Genomic DNA, 20,632 nt, shown 5'->3' on the forward strand with positions numbered 1-20,632 from the left:
TTGCTACAGACAAGATGAGTTTTTGGGCTGAAGAAGTCTGTTTAACAGGACAACATACAAAGAAATGGGAGAGAGGATGCTACACAATATGTGTTTATATTTCTTATTAACTTAAAACTTACGTCAGAACTAGCCTGTTGTGTGACCCTTGTCCTCTCAGTTCGGTTTACTTTCGTCTCATATTTAGTAGCCCTTCTCCCACCTCTCATTACATTTTTGGTTTTCATCTATTTCCCAAATACATTCCAATACTCAAATGTAACTTTTGTCCCTTACCTAGTGCCTTGTATTCACTCGCCTATCAAATTGCACAAGGTTATATTGGTCATTCACCCAGATTTTCTTCCTCACCATAAGCACTTCTTCCCCTGCGTATGGTGACAACTCATTGAGGGTAGGTTCAAATGGCATCAGCATTGTGATGATACACTTGCTGCTCCTGCCATTTTTATCTCACTGTCTTGGGAGTTTCAGCCTGTGGCATGGGAGGAAGAACCTTGCTATAAGAATGAGGTTAAGCAATTCCACTGAGGCAACAAGTGTCTTGATAAGAATCTCATAGGAGACAAGGATTGTGTTGGATAGTTCCTTCTGTTCCTCAAAGGGAAGCACCAAGAAGCCAGGACTGTCACAGAAATATAAACCGAGGAAGACTGGGTCCCTTGGGAGTTCTACTCTTGTTATCTTGTGTAGTTTGCTGGTTCTAAAAGAATACCAGTAATTCAGGAAGTACTCAAAGTGATTTAACTTGTTTAAAGCAGACAATTTCTACTGACAGAAGCTTGATGTTGCATTTCCTGTCGTGTTTCTGGAAACCACTTCTTAACTATCCTGGATTTGGATTATTACATAGCCTTGCTTTCTGGCTTTGTAAGAACATAAATCTTTGTGTAGCTGAGTTTTTGAACTTGGAAAAGTACCTCTTAAGTTTAAGCATTTCTTCTCCCTGTGTATTCATTTTAAGACTACCTGTTTTGGCTCTAACAATTTAAAGAATCACTTTCTCAAAATTGTTGTGACAAAGTATAATTACAGTTGGCGATTACTTTTCCTACTCCTGGTAGTCTTGCTAAAGAGATCACTATTGGTATCATGCCATTTGCTTTTAGTAACATGGCTGCCAACAGCAGTAGTTGGTTTTTAAATGTTACTTGTAATTATTTTAAAATGCATTTCAGATATAGAGGATTAGTTTCAATTTGAAGTGTTTGAGTGGTTCAATTAATTATTCTTATACTTTCTCTTCTAAGTTTGAGACATGTTGGTAATTTTTCTGACTGTACTTTAAATGTGGTTTTGTGTACATAGTTCTTCCAAAAATAAAGGTTTTCCTCCTAGGAATCTTGAGCTGGATACAAATCTTGTTTTTCCCCCAATGTAGCTGTAAGCACAGTCTGTTTACAAGATGCTTCTGTTATTTCCAGGAGTTTTGAGAGAGCCTGGCATTTCAAATAAAGCTTCTAACCAAAATTTGACAAGTCAGGGGGACCTTTCTTTCATGAACAAGACAAGCCTGCACAGTTCAGTTGCCCAGAAACTCCTTGCAATAGCGTAGCTGGAGGTTGTATAGTCTTTTTGTTTTAGTCAATTTTATATTTAACAATGAATGATGAAGAATTTTTGATGTGGTGACACTTTAGATATTGGTAATAGGGACTCTCTACCTTTGCATCTATTTTCCCCCAAATCAGTTAAAACATTTATTACAAATATAATACAGCTGCTTGTTTCCATTTAAGGGAAGAGCTAGGATAAAGGATAACTCTTAAAGGGAAAGGCTACATTGTCCTCTTGCTGTTTTGTATGTCAGATATACATATTACTAGCATTTAGTTCAGGAGAAGTAGGTGAGGCCTGACCTAGTCATAAACAGAACAGGTATATTGGCAACAATAAGCACTTGAAAAAGACCAACCCAGTATTTACTATCAGATCTGGCATGTTGCAATCTTCTTGTAAATAGAGTTGTTGGTTGATATGAGGTAACAAAACCCCACAAAGGCTTGGCTACACTTGTGAGTTACAGCGCATTAAAGCAGCCCCGGGCGCCCTAACTCCCGACCCGACCACACTGGCAAGGCACGTAGAGCGCTCTGAATCCTCAGCCAGAGTGCTCCTGGTACTCCACCTCGGCGAGTGGAATAACGTTTGCTGCACCTTGGGTACAACGCCCGGGTGTCAGTGTGAACGAAGTGTTGCATTACTACGCTCTGATCAGCTTCCAGAAACGTCCCATAATCCCCTTGCGTCAAGTGGCCACTCTTGTCATTGTTTTTGAATCACTGTAGGAACGCCGATGTGCCCTTTGAAAGCTCCGTTTCTGACGGCCAGCTGCTTATCTGCTCTGAGACACAGCAATCATTACTGTGGAATGCTGTGTGAGAGTCTGAACTTACAAGACAGGATGCTGACATGCTCTCAGCCCCCCAAAAACCCACTCTCTCTCCCCCCCCACATACACACAACACACTCCCTATCACGCTAAAAGCACGTTGCAGTCACTTGTATGCTGGGATAGCTGCCCATAATGCACTGCTCCCAATGCTGCTGCAAATGTGGCCACACCAGTGCATTGGCAGCTGTCAGTGTGGACAGACTGTAGCGCTTTCCCTACTGCGCTCTCCGAAGGCTGATTTAACTCAAAGTGCTCTACATCTGCAAGTGTAGCCACATTAGAGTAAAGGCTGTAGCGAGGGCTGTATTGGGTATTGTCTTGTATGTGCTAAGTTGTTCAGTCAAACAACATTCCCTGCAATGTGAATATTGCTGTGGCTGTAAGTGCCAGAAAACAGCATCATTCTATTTATGTAGCTCCTCCTTAAATACAATCCAGTGGAGGGGATTGGGGAGTGTCCGGCAGTAGCAGTGGTATGCTAGCTGCAGCAAGACAGGCTGTGCCCTTACAGATCATATAGAGTTCAGTCAGCTGAGTGTATCACATTTAAAAAAAAAAAACAATATAGAAAGGGACAAGATGGGTGAGGTAATATTGGATCAACTTCCACTGGTGAGAGAGGCGCACTTTCGAGCTTACACAGAGCTGGGAAACTGTTACAGCTAAATACAAGGTGGTACAGATTGTTTAGCACAGGGATTCTCAAATGGGTTGGGACCCCTCAGGGGGTCGCAAGGTTATTACATGGGGGGGTCGTGAGCTGTCAGCCTCCACCCCAAACCCCGCTTTGCCTCCAGCATTTATAATGGTGTTAAATATATAAACAAGTGTTTTTAATGTATAAGGGGGAGGGGGTTGCACTCAGAGGCTTGCTATGTGAAAGGGGTAACCAGTACAAAAGTCTGAGAACCCCTGGTTTAGCATAAGTAGTTACCACATTTCAAGCAACCATTTAAGGTAAAGTGGCCAGTTTAATACCTCTCCAGTCATGTGAAGGTGTTGGTTGTGGGGGTGCATAGTGTGTTGTAATAAGCCATAAATCCAATTTCTCTACTCGGGCATGATTTTTAGTGTCTAGCAAAGATTAATTTAAGCTCCCAGGCTTGTCTTTTGAAAGTGTTGTGCAAGTTTCCTTTGAGGATGAGGACTGAGAGGTCAGTGACTGATCACTTTGTGAAAAGTGTTCACCCACAGGTGATGTTTCTGTCTTAAAATGTTTCTGGGAGTTCATTTGAGAGTGCAGTGATTCTCATTTCACGCACATAGTTGTTTGGGGGCATTTAGTGCACTGGATGATGCACACCACATATTGTGATAGGCATGTGTAAAACCCATGGATCTTGAAAGGTGTGATGTGGGGGGTGTTGATCATCATAGCAGTGGAGATATGGCTACAGGTTTTTCATCTGTTTTGGCAGTTTGGTGCTGCTTTGAGTTGGTATGTTCTGGTCTGTGGGAAGCTTCTGAGAATGAGTGGAGAGGTTGTAGGGTTGTTGGAAGGCTAGAAGAGGGGGGTCATGAAAGATTTATTTCAGGATGTGTTCCCCCCTTAAGTATGAGTTGTAATTGTTTAATGATACCCTGTTTGGGTTCCAGTGTGGGATGGTAGGTGACAACTAGGGGTGTGTTATCAGAGGGGGTTTTATTTCTGTATTGAAGCAGGTTCTCTTGGGGTAATTGGGTGGCCTGTTCCAGGCTGCAATCTACTTCTCTGGTGGAGTGTCCTCATTTGGTGAAGGCGGTTTTGAGTATATTAAGGTGTATATCCCAGACATTCTCCTCAGAGCATATTCTGTGGTATCTGGCTATAGATAACAAATTTCTGGGTGTGTTTAGGGTGGTTACTGGATCTCTGAAGAGAAGGATGATCTGTGGGTTTCTGGTATATAATTGTCTGTAAGGTTCCATTGATGAAGCTGATCATGTTATCCAGGAAGTTAATGTTATTGGAGTGTTTTAGAGAGGTGGGTGGTGGTGGTTGAAGTTGTGGTGGAAATCTGAGGGAGTTGCGGTCATCTGTCGAGAGGATGAAAATATCAACATCCAGTATATCACTGATTTTTGTGGTGTATTTGTCCAGAAATTTTTTTCTTAAGGTGGTATAGTTGGTAAAGTTGGTATGGTCAACCAGCTTCTTGGATTTATGGCTTATTACAATAATCTAAACCTCCACTCAGCTTTTTTCCCCCCCTCCTTTTTACCCCCTGTGACTGGACTGGTGTTAACTGGCCGCTTGACCTTGAATACTCTGTTGAAATCCATTAACTACTTATGCTAAACAATCTGTTCCACCTTGTAGTTAGCTGTGACACTCAGATTATGTTTCCCAGATCTGAAGAAGAGTTCTGTGTAAACTCAAAAGTTTGTCTCTCACTAACAGAAGCTGGTCCAATAAAAGATATTAACTCAGCGATCTTGTCTCATATCTGGGATCAACACAACTACAACACCACCACATGCAATATAGAGATGGTGCATTGTGGATGAGAGCATGAGTGGGGGGGCTAGTAGTAGACCAAATTAGTGTAGCTGTAGATAGTTCTATCATGTGCAGGTGTTGAATAGTGGTGGGGGAGAAAAGGAAAGCTTGTCACAAGTATCATTTCCCTCTTCCCCGTTTAGTGTTGAGCTAAGAGCCAGTCATATTTCTCTCCAGTCCCTCACTAGGCATGCAAATTACCTCCATGAATAGGAAACTAAAGCAATGAGGCCTCATGCACGATGAAGATCAGATGGTGATCTAAAAAGAAAGTACAGTACTGGACAGCTTAGCTATGCTCCTACTCCAGTGAGTGGATGTTACATTATGGGTAAGCGTTCAAGCCTGGAAGCTGTTTATATATAATTTAAACATACCTATTATTAAGGATTTAATCTACATCTGAGGACAGATCCTTAAATGGTAGTTGCTCAATTTTTCTTTGACCCCCTTTTTTCTTTTTAAACAAGGGTCATTGTCAACAACTGTCCATTCATAATAACAGGTTTGTGGGGATGGGGGGGGAGAGGGGCTGTCATGTGAGGCCCCTGTCCAAATCAGGAATTATCTCTGCCCCCATACTGAGAGGGAACCTTTCACAGTATTGACTACCATCTTAACAGTGTCTTGTGTACACTTCTGTTGTATTCATGCTCACGCAACATCCTTGTGGCTATGACTGCGGTTAATTCTGTGGAAATGTATCTTTAGCTGTCATTCATCTCAGGGCTGCAGCTGGAAAAGAGGAGGAGAGCTTTCCCCTTGGGTTTGTCGGCTCTGCAAATCATCAGCAAGTGCTGTCACCCACAGTTTAGGAAGCTGTAGGTAAACTAGAGTCTTCCTGGTTGCATCAGCAAGGAGCTGAATCCAGCCCAGCAGCTGCTACAGAGGGGTGAAGTGTTAGTAAATACCCATCACTATCCTGCATCAATGGGGCCCAATCCAAGAAGTGTGTGTGGGGGGGGGGTCCAGGCAGCTATCCTATGGCTGGTGCTCTCATCCTGCACACAGCTTTGAAATCCCCAACTGCAGTGGACAGGAGGGGGGAAGTACAGAAGGCAGGGTGGGGTCATCTGGCCATGACTGCCTTCTCCAGCAAATCAACTATGCCAACCCCCACCACTTCTTGACCCTCTTAGAAATGCACAGATTCAGGCAGGTAAATGAAATAGAGCTGTAGTAGGGCAAGATGCAATCAAAAGATCATGTGACATTTTTCCAATTTGTTGTGCAGGACTTCAGTTCCTCCAAAGTTTAGATTAGTCACCTTCAGTTTCATAAACTACATTTCAATGAGAGGGGCGAAAAATCCAAGAGCTGGCGAGGTTAGCGTGATTTGCACAGAGGCCAAAATCATGGATTAGGATTAAGGAGCCGTGAGTTCCAATCCTGCTTCTGACATTGACTTGCTGTGTGACGGTTATTTCCCCAGCTGTACAATGAAGACTCTCACTGGAAAATATAGCTAGGGCAGAGTTATGACACTCATACATTCAAAATTCTCAATTACTCATGTATGCATGTGAGCTAATAGTTAAGCAATCTGTTATTACAGCCTGTGGTTTAAACATCATTTAACCTCTCTGCATCTGTTTCACTACATCAAGAGTGGAGAAAATGACACCCCACATACTCCGTTTGGATGAAAATACTGTAGTAGATTACTTTCAAGAATGCAAGCAACCAGGTGTTAATAGTTCAGTACTTTTTGAACAATATACAAAATGACAGCGTAAATATTTGTGCTCTAGAATAATTTTAAAATACAATTTATAAAAATTTTGTGCTTGGCAAAAAAAAATTCAAAAGTTTATGTTGGAATAACACCTGTAGCTAGGAGAATGATAAATATTAAAATAATAAGTAGAATGACTCCAATAATTATCATCATTTTGGCATTTTTCCACCACATCTTCCTGGAAATCTTTGTGGTGGTTTTTTGGAAAGAATGAGCCTGAAAACAAAACGACAAATATGAAGTTAATGTTTCAGGAACTGGACTTATGGAGCATCATCACACAAGATTAAACTGCATGTTAAATGTCTTCAAGAATGTAGAAGATAATTTATACTTATGATGTAAAGTAAATGCTATTTTATGAACTGTGGAGTTTCATCCCAAGAAGACTCGGGGTGGTGGTGAAAAAGAAGTAGGTCTACCAGTATATTTACATTGCTAACAGTATGAATGGATATAAACTGTTAATTCAATTGAGTTCATGCTTTTTCCATATGAATCTTATCTGCTATATACTATTTTTAACATGACAGCATGGTTAATATCCACTTTACTCTTTTACAATCCCCTCCCTCCTTCTACTTATCATTGCTAGAGATCAGGTAGGGAGAGAATGGGTAATGCAATCAAAATGAAGGTTTGAGGCAAAGCTTAGGGGGGGTTTCTGTTTCCTCTCCCAATAATTCTGGTCTTGTGCAGCATCAATAAAAAGGATTAATTTAGAAATGACAGTTGTAGATGCTGATAGAAACAGGTTCCTAGTCTCGGGCCATGACTAGCCACTGTGATAGTAGTGTTTATAAACTGTTAACAGCCAAGCACTGGAACACTTGATAATCTACTAGAGGATTTTAGGGGTAGAATTCTACAGAACTTCAGTGCTCCTACTGCACGCGGTTCAGTTAAGCTCTTATGTTGTTCTCTAATTTGCTCTTGGCTTCTAAATTTTACCTCTTCCTAGGTGGGCCTATTCAGACAGTATTTACATATTAGAGTTTTTAAAACCCCAACTATTTAGTTGTACATATTCAACCTGACTAGAAAGATGCAGTAGTTGTTTCACACAATAGCATGCTAATACTTTAGTGTAACCACTCTACTCATATAAAGATGTAGCAGTGTAGTTGATATTTGTAACAGGTTCTTTCCCCTCTATAGTTCCTCCATTAGCAGTAGAGATCAATTTTTGGTCAAGCCCAGTTCCTGCAGGTGTCCTTCTGTTCTGTGTGGCACAGGGGTCCACCTGCATTCATCCAGTTGCAGGATTGGGCCTATAGTTACTAAGGGCCAGAGGGATTGAGGCACCTAAGTCCAAAATTTAGATACTTAAGACCCCTGCTCAGCTGCCGACTAAGCATCCACAAACCTGCATACGCGCTAGCATGATCCTCAAACTAGGCTTGCCCCACCTATTCACCTGCTGGGCCCAATCTACTAATATGCTCAGAGGCCCCACCTCTCTCCTCAGCATTTCCTGTTTCTTAGTTTAGTTGGCTCCCTGCTCAGGGACCAGTGCTGTGCTGGCTTGTATGAATCCCATTCAGACATGCCTAACTCTCCCCATGCATTGTACAGGTAGCCTTATCGCCTAATGGCTACTTGGTATGCTGAGTCGAAGTTTCCTTTGTGGCTCTGATCTAGCACTAATGGCCAAATCTTCCCACAGGTATGGATATTAGAATGATACATGGATACCTCTGAGATCAGAATCTGGGCGTAGGAACAATGAGTAGAATTTTCAAAAGTTCCACAAGTGCTTAGGCACTTTTGAAAATGCCACACAATTATTCTAATACAAAGACTGCTAGGAAGCTGTAGAACAAATGCAGAGAAATAAAGTCGACCAAATAGGTAAGTTGAATGAGAAGTCATGAAATTTACCACTATTTGGAGATCATCTGTTCTGTCAACAAGGTCACTCAGCTTTTCTGCTCTTTGCAAAACCTTATCAACATTTTGGGTGATAACATTTTTGACATCATCAACTTGAATTTGCAGGGTAGAAATTACAATGTCACCTGACTTCCTATTGTACTCCATCTGCACAGAAGAAAGTAAGGGTTTTTGTTACAGATGCTACTTCACCAACTTTCAGTAATTAAAACAGCTGGAAACACAATCTCCAATTTTGGAGCACTACTCTCTTGGAGCAGGCTGTTAGCCATATAACTCCAATTAACAGTACTTGTGAAGATTTACCCTACAGTTTTGAAAAACTGAATTAGAGTGGAGCTTCCAAATCTAGTCAATTACACCCTCACCTGTCCCCTTATACAGTTATCCAATTGCTTACAGGTTTCCTGCCATGGAAAAAAAGATACTGTGCTCATGCCCATTTTTGCTTTTTTATGATGCAGAACTCTCCTAACCTTTATTTTTTAAGTTTTTGGTGGGAAGGTGGGTGGCAGCTCAAACAGGGAAAGATATCTTAAATGTTCAACTGGCAAACCCCTTTGATTCAAGGTATTAAGTTCACAATATAACTCCTCTACATCTTTCAGCAGGACTAGAGATGATCTTCCTGATGCTTTTAAGAGTAAGAAACAAGCAGAACAACATTCCATGCCCCCCCGCCCCTTTTTTAATTCATAACTAAAAAAGTCTTCAGGCCCTTTTTATTTGTCAGAAGAAAGGAAAAAAGGAGACAACCACAGTGTTTAAATATCCTGTGCAGGTCACCTTCAAGAGGAGAGGCTGGTAATACTTTCAGAGAACTCTTCAGTCTTCTCTGCACTATAAGTTTTCTTACTAGTTAACCTTTCTAATATAGCTGAATCCTTCTGGATTGCAGAAACCCGGGGATCAATGATTTAACAAAACACCCCACTCTATAAAGTCCACTAGGGGCTTCCTATTGCTATTATGTGATATTCCTCCACCCCCAGCAAATGGGATAACATAATCCTCAATCAGATATTGATGTACTGCTGACTTTTGTTTCCTATTTGCACCAGGCTAATTGAATAATAACCCTTATTTAGAGAGGAAGTAAATGATTAACACTTTTTTAGATAATACACATTATCTTTACACAAAGAAAGTAAGTTCCCTGTAACTGGAATATAGTAGTTCTAAAAGATCCCCACCTAGGGCTCCAAGCTTTATATACATGACTACTTGCAGAATTTTAGCAGCTCCAAATGCTGAACTGTTAAAGCACCTCACCAGCAGCTGGCATACCCCTACTTACTGGCCATTAATCCTTGCCAGTAACTGACTCAACCATTGGACATTATTTTAAAAAATATAAAGTAACAAAGAACCATCATGACCCCACCACTATAGGGAAGTTGAGGGGAGGAGAAGGAATTATTTGCTACTTTCCGAGAACAACAATTGCAGCTACATAATTTCCTTTTGATCAAAGGTAAAGCAAAAATGGAATCTTCTGACAATTTCTGCACTCCAGGTGACTATATTACCCTTTACATCTACTACTTGCCCCAAAGGAATAAGACATAAATGTTTTCCAACCCTAAACCTTTAATACCTTCCCTCTTCTCCAGAGAATAAGGAGGCTCAAACACATGTTTGGCAAAGCATTACTTTTAGTTCTACTTTAGACACCTCCCTTTATAAAATGAAGTGTCAACAAACCACTGAGGGGAGGCTTACCCAGAATTCCAATATCTACCACACCCGGACCACAGGTCTTGGTTGTTTTTCCAGGCCTTGCTGAAAGAATAGGATTTTTTTTCTCTCTGCAGTAAGGTAGGAGGATTTTGTGTACCAGTTCATTTCTGTAAGAAAAGCTTGTAGTAGCGAACAGTGCTCCAAACAGTCTGCTAGAGAGCAATGTTCAGGCAGGGAGCCTGTCTTGTTGTTATAGGAGACATTTGAGAAGCCATATATTCTAACTGATATTTAATGGATTTTAGTTTGAGTCCTATATTAATTTAATTTTAATCACATAGAAGAAGTAAGCCATTAATATGACTGTACTACAAGATTTAGCTTTTTTTATCCAACACATTTTAGAATGGGCCTCTTCACAGTTCAGAGAGAGATCCTCTGGATTCAAAATAATTCCATGCATAAAATGGTTGCTTTCTCTTTTGGGGTGATATTTGAATGATCATTAAGAACAGTGTGAAAGCTTTTGATTTCTATTATCTGTTTTTTGTTTCTGGCTTGATAGCTATTCTAAGCAGTATGGAAATTTAGGCCCAAAGCCTGCAAAACACTCTTTACAGGTAGATCACTGTACTTGTGCAGAGCCGAAGGTTGCCAACCCTCCAGGATTGTCCTGGAGTCTCCAGGAATTAAAGATTAATTAAAATGAAACCTCCAGGAGTATGTCCAACCAAAACTGGCAACCCTAGTGGAGCCCCACTGATTTCCTAGGTAATCTGGGGGGGAGCAGGAGTTTGATGGCATAGCATTAATTGCAGGATTGGGACCTTGGGCATGTGCTTAACTTTACGTATGTGAGAAGTTGTATTTAAATCAACAGGGCTACTGATGCTTTTAAAGTTAGGCATGTGCATAACTGCAGGATTGTGACACTATAGCTTTGGCCGCTAGAGGTCTCCCAATGATTTTTCCAGTAATGCAATAAACATACTGATAGTTGGCAATATAAGTTGTGAAGGCATTAAAACTAACGTGTTCCCTACTTCATACCAATCTATATTTGCATGCCTAAGTTCTCAGAATGTAAGCCTATTCTGCATGTGTGTATGCAGTATTAGTTTTGAATTAAAAAAATGTAAATCCTGTTGTTAATCAGCAGGGTTTTTGAATGATGAAAATAATGGACTAGATTGCCCTGTCTTCTTCCTAGAAAGGAGGGGATCTAGGTCCAGTGCATGTTGCATATGGAAGAGAGGATGGAAAGCCCTTTCTCCTCTATCTGAGTGGAAATCACTCAATGGGCTTATGGGAAGGTTCTGAGGTGGTAAGATACCATCTATAACATTTCTTCCCCCGACTTTGTGTAAACTAATGCTGATCTCATCACTGCTGTGTGAAGCGCCCCATCCCCATTTATATATTACACTTACAGTGCAGTCTAACTGAGGATTTCAAAGTGCTTTTCGGGATGGAGGCAGATAGGAAGCCTTGCTGCCATGGAATGTAGGGGCCAAGGCCCAGAAGCAATACACATACCTTAAGGACCTCTGTAAAGAACATGGGGAATCCATAGGTTTGAAGGGCCCCGCAAGTAATGGAATGCTAATGAGGAAACCGAGTGGGAATTCCAGAATTTACAGTCCTCTGCTAGTTTTTACCTGCAGAGATGGCAATCTGGCCCACAGTGTTGAAAATCTGATCAATTTGACACAGAATAAAATATGAGACTTTGTAACAGTATAAACTCCACACCGTATCTTCATGCATTCAGGTACTAAAAAAATAATTTCATCGAGTACATTTAGGAACTGTACAGTACTTAATAAACTCTCTATATTTGAAAAACTCTAGCAAATTAATAGGAGTTTCTTGGGGGGGGGTGAAGGGAGGAGAAGTGCAATTTCCAAAATGCTACCTGAACAATGCAGTAGGAGGGAATCTATTTCTAAGTATGCTAGGTACAATTAATCTCCCTTGAAAGTAATAACAGATTCTCAGTTGAGATTAGTGATTCTTTCACTAAAGTGTTACTGATCAAACCCCCCCTTGATTGCAGTGCAATGCTGATTTTAAAACCTTTTAATCGTTTCTTGTCCCAATAACTTAAACTTTTTATTACATTGATCATAGGGTAATTCTGTTTTACTCAAACACACCTAAAAGATCAAAGATTACATTTTAAATACTTACCATGCACACATCTCTCCCTCTCTTTCTCTTCCTCTGCTCTTTGTAAGATATGTGTGTGTGATCAGATGACGCAGTGGAAAAGGACTGTTTACAGTTCTAGTTAAATATTAACTAGATTTTCTAGACAAGAAATATTATATATATATATTATATAGACAAGAAATATATATATTTCTAGACAAGAAATATTTTATATATATATAAAAATATTTCTTGTTTATATATATAAACCACAATAACTTGCTGTTCTGGCAAAGAAAGACAATATTTCTTTTATTGAGAGATCAGATCCCTAAATAAATGTTTGTGAATTCTTTTTTTCCCTTGCATGTGCTCTGCCAAGGTAGACTACAAAAGGTCCTTTCTCTAACGTTGTGTAGCAGCCATAGAGGTAAACTTGATTTTATAATTTTGAGAATTACCTACCATGAATTTCCCCAGCAGCTGTTGAAAATCTGCGTTGAATTCAAATGGATGAGCAAAGGTCACTTGTGATATCAAGGGGCTACCAATGAAAGCTTTGCAAATCTGGAGAAATTAATGAAGGAATTATCTTGACATAGCTAAAATAAAATGTCACACTAACTTCTTAAATTCAGGCTAAAATCTGTTATGATGCCCTAAAAATGTAAATAGCCAACATGACCCCTATATGCAAACTTGCCTAATGTTCTTTAACTATGCTGCACAAATGCATGGATGTGTGTAGCCACAAAATTTCTGCAGAAGCTTAAAGACATCAGTGTGTAGAAAACATCTAATATTTTGTATCTACAATACAATTGGCACTCGTTACAGGCTATACAACTGTCACTTATGTGGATGCATTGCTAAGGTGAACCCATTTACTGCACTTAAAAACACAAAGCTGAAGATAAGGAAAGAGTAGCCATGTAATGCCCTGGTGACAGACAAGGTGTAGAAACCTAAACAGAACACAATAAAATAGGTATGAGAGAAGGAGCGGGAAAGCAGACTGAAATTTGTCCTTATTCTTCATACCCGAAGATAGCATGGCAGGGTGGACAGGAGAGAGAAAAAAGAGCTGAAGGTCATATAGGAAAGCAGTAATTGTAGGAGAACAGACCAAATTAGCTTTACTTTTTTGAAGAGAACATTACTTTCTTTTCATTCTAGGCCTGCCAGTGAGTGCTGGCAAGCTGAAAACGCTGACATTTCAATAAGGCAAAATACAACATACAGTACATAGGACCAATTGAATACATGCTAGGGTGCCTTTCAGTGTTACAAATGCACTGGTACATTTCTTGTGTTGCCATAGTGGTAATTAAAATTCTCCTGTCCCATATGGCTAAATCTCCTATTATACCTAGCACACCAGCATTACCCATACCCTTTGTTGATTAGAAGGCATGGACACACATTTCCTATGATGATGGTATCACGAGAGGAAAAAGAGACTCTTTTAAACCTAAAGCTGGTACTGCACCTAATAGTATTTCTATAACACAAGGCCTTTAAAGCACAGGAACAGGGATGTTAAACAAATGCATTATATGAAGTAATACTTCTAGGGTGACCAGACAGCAAATGTGAAAAATCGGGACAGGGGGTGGGGGTGGGGGTAATAGGAGCCTATATAAGAAAAAGACCCAAAAATCGGGACTGTCCCGATTTTATAGGGACATCTGCTCACCCTAAATACTTCTGTTTTATAAAGCTGAAGAAGGCTGACATGTATGGATCTTACTGTGCATGTAATAATCAAGGTAGACCAAAGGGCAAGAATGGAACATTGCAAAACATTAGTAAGTCAATGGCTTTGATTAAACTTGCATCAACATATTCTGAAAAAAAAAAAATTCTTACCTCTTTAAGAAAGGCAAATGGTCCTGTGCTGTCTAAGGTGTTGTTTGTAGCACATAGGTATGTAATTCCATTAACTAGCAGGGCATGGTACACAAAGCTGAGGAAAAGATATATTAATAGAATGGGTATTATTATTTAAACTTCTAACTTGGTTCACGTGTGTCATATACTAATGAATCAAAATCAGTGAAAGAAAAGGAATGTAATAAAACATTTATAGTCAGCATCGCTGAACTGAACAATAAACCCAGTGAATAATATGCTGTTCCAAAGCAAAACCATTAAGACTTGAATAAACTCTACAATATTAGAAAAGTGCTTCTGGATGACTTAGTATTTTACATACAGTAGAAACTCCTTTATATCCCACTTGAGATGGAGTTTTAATAACAACTACATATCAAAGAAAACAAAATTTTAAGTGGATTTGTGTAAATTTAGTGCAGAGGAAAGTGACGAGCTAATAGATACAGCTAGAGGCAGCATAGTACAGGTAGGTGCCGAAGAAGCTCACTCAGTGTATCTCCCTGCAGATTACAAAACCTCTCATTTCACATTTCACATCTAGCTCCCTCTTGAGCAGACACTGCTAATCACATGAAGTGTATGTGGCTTTGTAATGACTCCATTAGGGTAATTATAAAATGAGTTGCATGAGATGAGACCAGTGTCTTTTTTTTTTTTTTTAAACTTACTTTGGAAGATTACACTTGAACCTCTATTATCTAAAATCATCACTCTGCAGCAGTCAGTTCTACAGTAAAGAATTTGACCTGTTTTAAAAAACCCAAGTTGCACCTAAGGCTTTACCTTCCAATGTGAGCTGTGGTTTTTTTCAAGCCTTTGTGAAGAACTAAATTTACCACTGATGAAGCAGCATCCTAAAATTAAACTACTGAGAATTAGTCTTTTGTTTAGGAGAAATGAATATAATGTTTATAAATATCAGCAATATTTAGCAGCAGGTTGAAACAGCACATTTCTGAACGAGGGTTTATACTTAAAATGTATTGTAGCTGAATGGAGTTTAATTAAGCATGTTTATTGCTTCGAAACAAAGATCTGTTTCAATAAAAAACAAAAAAATGTAGCACTCCTTAAACTTTGTTTTGGAGAGGTTTCTGCAGTGTATAAGCTTGATGCCTTTGTGACTACTATAAGGAGGTTGTACATATTACAAATCTACCCCAAAATGTATATTATAAACTGGATGGATATAGCTATAGCTCCATATCTATATAATCACAAAGGCTTCAAGCTAATACATAGCAGAAACCTTTCTAAACTTGGTGTGTGTGTGTGTATATATATACACACTTGCTGAATATTGTTATCAGAACTGCTGAATGAAACAACTAAACTCCAATAACAATGTTTGGGTTTTAAAGCATCATGTTTTAGGACGTGGGAGGAGTCAGCTTGATATTCTAAAATCAAGATTTCATATGATCTGGCATTTCTAGCATAGGTGGCTACAGTGGAAAAAAGAGAGAACTGGGTATCCGAAACTGACAACACAATTAGCAGTGTGATTTCTCTTTACTTTGTCTTTGTAAATGAAATATACAAGTTAACTGAAGTTTGCAGCAGAAGGTTCTTTTTTTTTAGATCCACTTCTTTTTACAGTGCCATAAACTGTAACTGGTTTGGTCGTAAAGATAATAAACTGAAAAGCCATAGCTGCGTGGTGATCGCACATAAAACAGCACTTCTAGGAAACACTGCAACAATATTTTTATTTCAAACTGTTCTACTCCTGATTAATGGCTTATATTTGTAATGTTAGCTCTGTTTTTCGTTAACCATTTAAATAACACTTATGGGCCAGATTTAAAAAAAAAAAAAAAAAAAGCACAACACTCAAAGTGTGCCAATGGGAGCTGCTGGGTGCTGATTTATTTATTTATTTTTCTAATCTGGCCCTAATTGTGCTTTCTGAGCATTTGTAAATCTCAACCCATGGCTTAGTTAACTGCCTGATGCAACATTGCTATTTGAATAAAGCAACAATTGCTTGTACCCTCTGTCACACATCAAACTCTGATACAAGTAATATTTTTTTCATTTCAAGTTTTCTGACATTCCCTTCTGCTTCTGGAGCAATGGGCCTTTACATAATACCAGTCTGATGACATGAACTATCTGCAGCTAGGGAAGCCAGGCAAATATTTTCATGTTGCAAAGCAAACACCAAGTCCTAGACATGGCACAATCCTGCAAGATGCTGGCGAAGCCTGTTGCATTGGTCCTGTAGTCAGTAAATAGTGATCATGGCCGGGAACCAGGTAAAAAGATGAAGAGTGGTCAGTGGTGAGGGAAATGCCTTCCTTCCCTGGGACTGGGACATCCCTGAGCGCTCTGTAGTCTGAGAAGAGAGCATTTCATTTGAGTTTGTTTGTGAGAGATTGGTGTGTGTCCCTGGGTGAGAGAGATTGGTGTGTGGGGGAGAGATTTTTCCCTCTGCGCGTAAGATTTCTCTATGTGTGAGAGAAATGTGTGTGAGGGAGGTTTGTCTGTTATGTGTGTGAGACAGATTTGTGTGGGGGTGAGATTTCTGGGGCGGGAGGGGGCTTCTCCCTCTGGGTATGAGAGATTGTGTGTGTGTCTGTGAGGTGTGTATGTACGTCTGAGAGATTTGTGTGTGTCTGTGTGTGAGGGGTGTATGTGTATGTACATCTGAGAGAGATGTGTGTGTGTGTGAGGGGTGTATGTACATCTGAGAGAGGTGTGTGTGTGTGTGTGAGGGGTGTATGTACATCTGAGAGAGGTGTGTGTGTGTGTCTGTGAGGTGTGTATGTACGTCTGTGTGTGAGAGAAATGTGTGTGTGTGAGGGGTGTATGTGTATGTACATCTGAGAGGTGTGTGTGTGTGTGTGTGTGTGTGAGGGGTGCATTTCCCCCTCCCCATTATAAATACCCCCGGGCCCGGGTGATCGCTCGCTGTCCCCTGCAGTGACCTTGATTACAGAAGCCAAGCCGCAGAGCAGCCGCGCGGGGGGCCAGGCCCGGGTCAGCGCGGTCCACAAAGCGGCTGGTGCGCTGTTTCCGCGGGAGGAGGGGGGGGTCTGTACCCGGAAGCAGCCCCCCCGCAAGCTGAGCTCGGCGAGCACGGTGCGACCGTTGGCAATGCAGCTGTAGCTGAGGCTCGTCATAGCGCCGAGCCCGCCCCGCCCCAGCTCCGCGCGCCGGCTCGGGCCGTTTAGAACCGGGGGGGGCGGGGGAGGAGGATAGAATGTCCCTGAGCTGCCGGGGGGAGGGAAGCGATGTGGGGGGGAGGAGGGAAGGGATGTGCAGGAGGTGGGGGGCAGGGATGTGGGTGGGGGGCAGGACGGGAGGGATGTGGGGGGGAAGGAGGAAAGGGATGTGCAGGAGGTGGTGGGGGGGGAAGGAGGGGAGGGATGTGAGGGAAGGGATGTGGGTGGGGGGCAGGACGGGAGGGATGTGGGGGGGAAGGAGGAAAGGGATGTGCAGGAGGTGGTGGGGGGGGAAGGAGGGGTGGGATGTGAGGGAAGGGATGTGGGTGGGGGGGCAGGAGGGGAGGGATGTGCGGGAGGTGGTGCAGGGGAGGAGGAAAGGGATGTGCAGGAGGTGGTGGGGGGGCAGGAGGGGAGGGATGTGCAGGAGGTGGGTGGGGGCAGGAGGGAAGGGATATGGGTGGGGGCAGGAGGGAAGGGATGTGCAGGAGGTGGTGGAGGGAGGGATGTGGGTGGGGAGCAGGAGGGGAGGGAAGTGGGGGAAAGGAAGGAGAGGATATGCAGGAGGTGGTGGGGGGAGGGATGTGAGTGGGGGGCAGGAGGGGAGGGATGTGTCAGAGGGGCTGGGTTGGTAGGGGGATATTAAGGAGGGAGAGGGTGGGGCCTGTTGGCCCAGGACATGTTGGGATGCAGAGGCAATGGGGAGGGAGTGTTTGGTGAGCTTCTCCTGCCTGCTGTCTCTTTCCAGGCTGCCATCCCCCCTCCTGCACCGCCCCGCCCCTCCCTCCCCCGGTTGGGCTCAGGGAGGTCAATGTGTCATTGCTTTTGGCTCCCATCTTTATTCTCCCAGCACTCTCCTCTGTTGCACACGCAGGGCTCTGACCTGCCTCACAGCTGCCTGGATGTTGTAACCCTGGCAATGCAGCGGAGATGGTCAGCCGTGGCCCCCACCCTCAGAATTTGGCATTTCTCTCTCTTCCGTGGGCGCTCTCTGTCCTGTGATGTTTGAGGCACATCCGTTGGGCCCTTGCCAAACACAGCTAGTCAGATAGAAACAGAATAGGCACCTAACTGATGGCTGGCTCCAGCTCAGATCCTCACATGTGCGCACTCAGGCTGTGGCTGTGTCTACCTTAGAATTTTTACCTCGAATTAATTGATTGCACTGTAACCCCAGGTGGTTACAGTCTAGACCCTCCCTGAAAATCTGTTCAGGCAGTGGTAGTTTTAACCTGTTTAACTGGCCAAGGTAAACCATAGGGGAGATCCTAGGGTTTATTTGAACCAGCTAACGTAGGTTAAAACTATGATCACCTTGTCTTCACTAGGAGTTTAATGTGTTAGTTAACGTGTTAAAATGTCTCTTTTCTAGTGAAGACAAGACCATTGGGGAGTCGTTTACACCAATGTAAAGTGAGTGTAGCATTTCACATTTTTACACTCACTTTGCTCAGGTGTAAATCGTTCCATAAGAAAAAAGGAAGTGGAGAATCAGACATAGAAAATGATGAGTCTGCTCCAGGGGCCCTCCAACATCATGGTGCCCATCCCACTATGCATTATGCTGGTGTTGCAACAAATTCATTGGGTATGGGTGAGCTAGCCACCATAAAACATAATGATAGTAGTCTAGTCCATCAAAGCAATAAGATATATGGAAAATTACATGAAGGCTTTTGACTTAAGGAAGCTATTGGAAGCCGAATGGCTTACAGGAGATGCTTGATGCTACCACTCCCTCATCATTCTGGTCACAGATGGATTATGCAGATATGGGTAGTGCATATGTACAAGAAGATGAACTTCAGCTCTGTTGGGATGGGGCTTTGCTGCAAAAGAGCAGCTTCCTAGATTCACCTTTTTTGTATGAGTGTTAGAAGAGCTCCTAAAAGGAGACATAGGCTAATACCATTCACTTGAGATGCACAGACAATATTAAGATGCATAATACCATCAGAATAGATCAGAAAGGGTGTATTAGCTGGAATAATTTGGTCATTTCACCATCCAAACATGAATAGTCACCGGGCAGTCATGTATTGTGTCATTTTTCAGATCTGTCAACTCAAGTAGAGGTTCAAACACAGAATATAGTACTCATGAACGTGTGTGATTTATGATGCAACCTGGAGGACTTTTTGATCATAAATCAATTAGTGAAACAAAAGTTTAATATGTACCTCTTGACACATATATTGCTATAATGACATATACAGAGAATTATGACTAATTCATAACAATCCCAGCACTTGGCGAGTTTGAAAGAAAAAAAAAACATTTCTAAGAATGAATTATCACAGAGATTTTTAGAGTATGGTGCAGTTTTTTAAAACTTCATATTTTTGTGAGGGGAAAAATGGATAGTTATTTTAATTGTTTGACAGCATCTGTGAGCAAACATACAAATAAAAATGTGTTCAAAAATCAAAGATGAAGTTAGTATCTTGTGGCTTATGGCATGTTACACAAAATGCTGTTTTTGATAATGGTACAATGCCTAGGCTGTGCTTTACTATAAACTGGCAGTGTCATGGTGATTAATAGCCCCGCCCCCCCAAAAAAAGTGCATAACAAGCACTTAACTGACACACGGGCCACAAAATACTGCAGTTCCTATTTCATAATGATACACTACTTAAATTAGGTACCATATATTACTGGGCTATAAAACTCAATGTTTGGAAGAATGTTTACTCTCAGGTACCAAACAATATTGGGGTGTTTGATTGCTGTGTGGCAGTCTGCCAAGTCTCTTACAGGTTAACGTATACACTATTGTGATGTCTCTAATATGGCATTACTCTTGGTAGCCTTCCCATGGTGTATTAATCTATATTTTGGTGAGCATATTTGCTAAATATGTTTAGGGATAACATTGTAGAATAATCTTTAGAAGTGAGTAAACAGCAGTGTTATACCATCTCATTCATCACTCTCCTCTGAGTTTAATGCTATGGTCTCTGGACTTTTAGCACAAATATATTCTTTAGCTGTTCCTGTTAAGAAGGAATATGATCAATGTGCTTTCAGCTGAGAAAACTACTAAGGAAACTTTTTGGTCTTTTGCTTTGAGCCTAGAGTGACTGACCAAGAATTAGCAAAAAAAGATTTAAATCTGGCCCTAAATACAGGATTGGCTATTAACAAAACACTTGAGCACCTGTTTCTGAAGGAGAGATGGGCCTGAGCTTCAAAGTTTATGTCTTGATCTGAATGTTCCCAAATGTCCAGGA

At 41.3% G+C, this 20,632-nt stretch overlaps 2 protein-coding genes across 2 annotated transcripts in view; one reads left to right on the forward strand and one right to left on the reverse strand.

Moving 5' to 3' along the window:
• Positions 1–6,402: 6,402 nt before the first annotated feature.
• LOC128838536 (vesicle-associated membrane protein 7-like) lies at positions 6,403–17,357 on the reverse strand. The gene is made up of 6 exons (XM_054030783.1): positions 17,277–17,357; positions 15,016–15,086; positions 14,206–14,302; positions 12,802–12,903; positions 8,494–8,652; positions 6,403–6,828 (listed from the first exon to the last, which is right to left on the reverse strand). The coding sequence occupies exons 1-6, from the start codon at positions 17,355–17,357 to the stop codon at positions 6,685–6,687; spliced, it is 654 nt and encodes a 217-aa protein (XP_053886758.1). The 3' UTR covers positions 6,403–6,684.
• RASGEF1B (RasGEF domain family member 1B) overlaps positions 10,286–20,632 on the forward strand; it is a 455,348-nt gene continuing 445,001 nt past the window's right edge. The window contains exon 1 of the mRNA XM_054030192.1: positions 10,286–10,323. The gene's annotated coding sequence lies outside the window, so the exon portion shown is untranslated. The remainder of the gene's footprint in view (positions 10,324–20,632) is intronic.

Source organism: Malaclemys terrapin, chromosome 5, assembly GCF_027887155.1.
Source record: "Malaclemys terrapin pileata isolate rMalTer1 chromosome 5, rMalTer1.hap1, whole genome shotgun sequence".
Classification (NCBI taxonomy): Eukaryota; Metazoa; Chordata; order Testudines; family Emydidae; genus Malaclemys; species Malaclemys terrapin.

What these genes read in the sequence shown, in the direction of transcription:
- LOC128838536 (XM_054030783.1), bottom strand. Translation starts at nt 17,357, where the DNA reads ATGACGAGCCTCAGCTACAGCTGCATTGCCAACGGTCGCACCGTGCTC. An exon ending in TGCGGGGGGGCTGCTTCCGG is followed by an intron (nt 15,087 to 17,276) that starts GTACAGACCCCC and finishes GTTTAATTTTAG; the next exon opens with GATGCTGCTTCATCAGTGGT. An exon ending in AGCTGCTGGGGAAATTCATG is followed by an intron (nt 8,653 to 12,801) that starts GTAGGTAATTCT and finishes TCTTCTGTGCAG; the next exon opens with ATGGAGTACAATAGGAAGTC.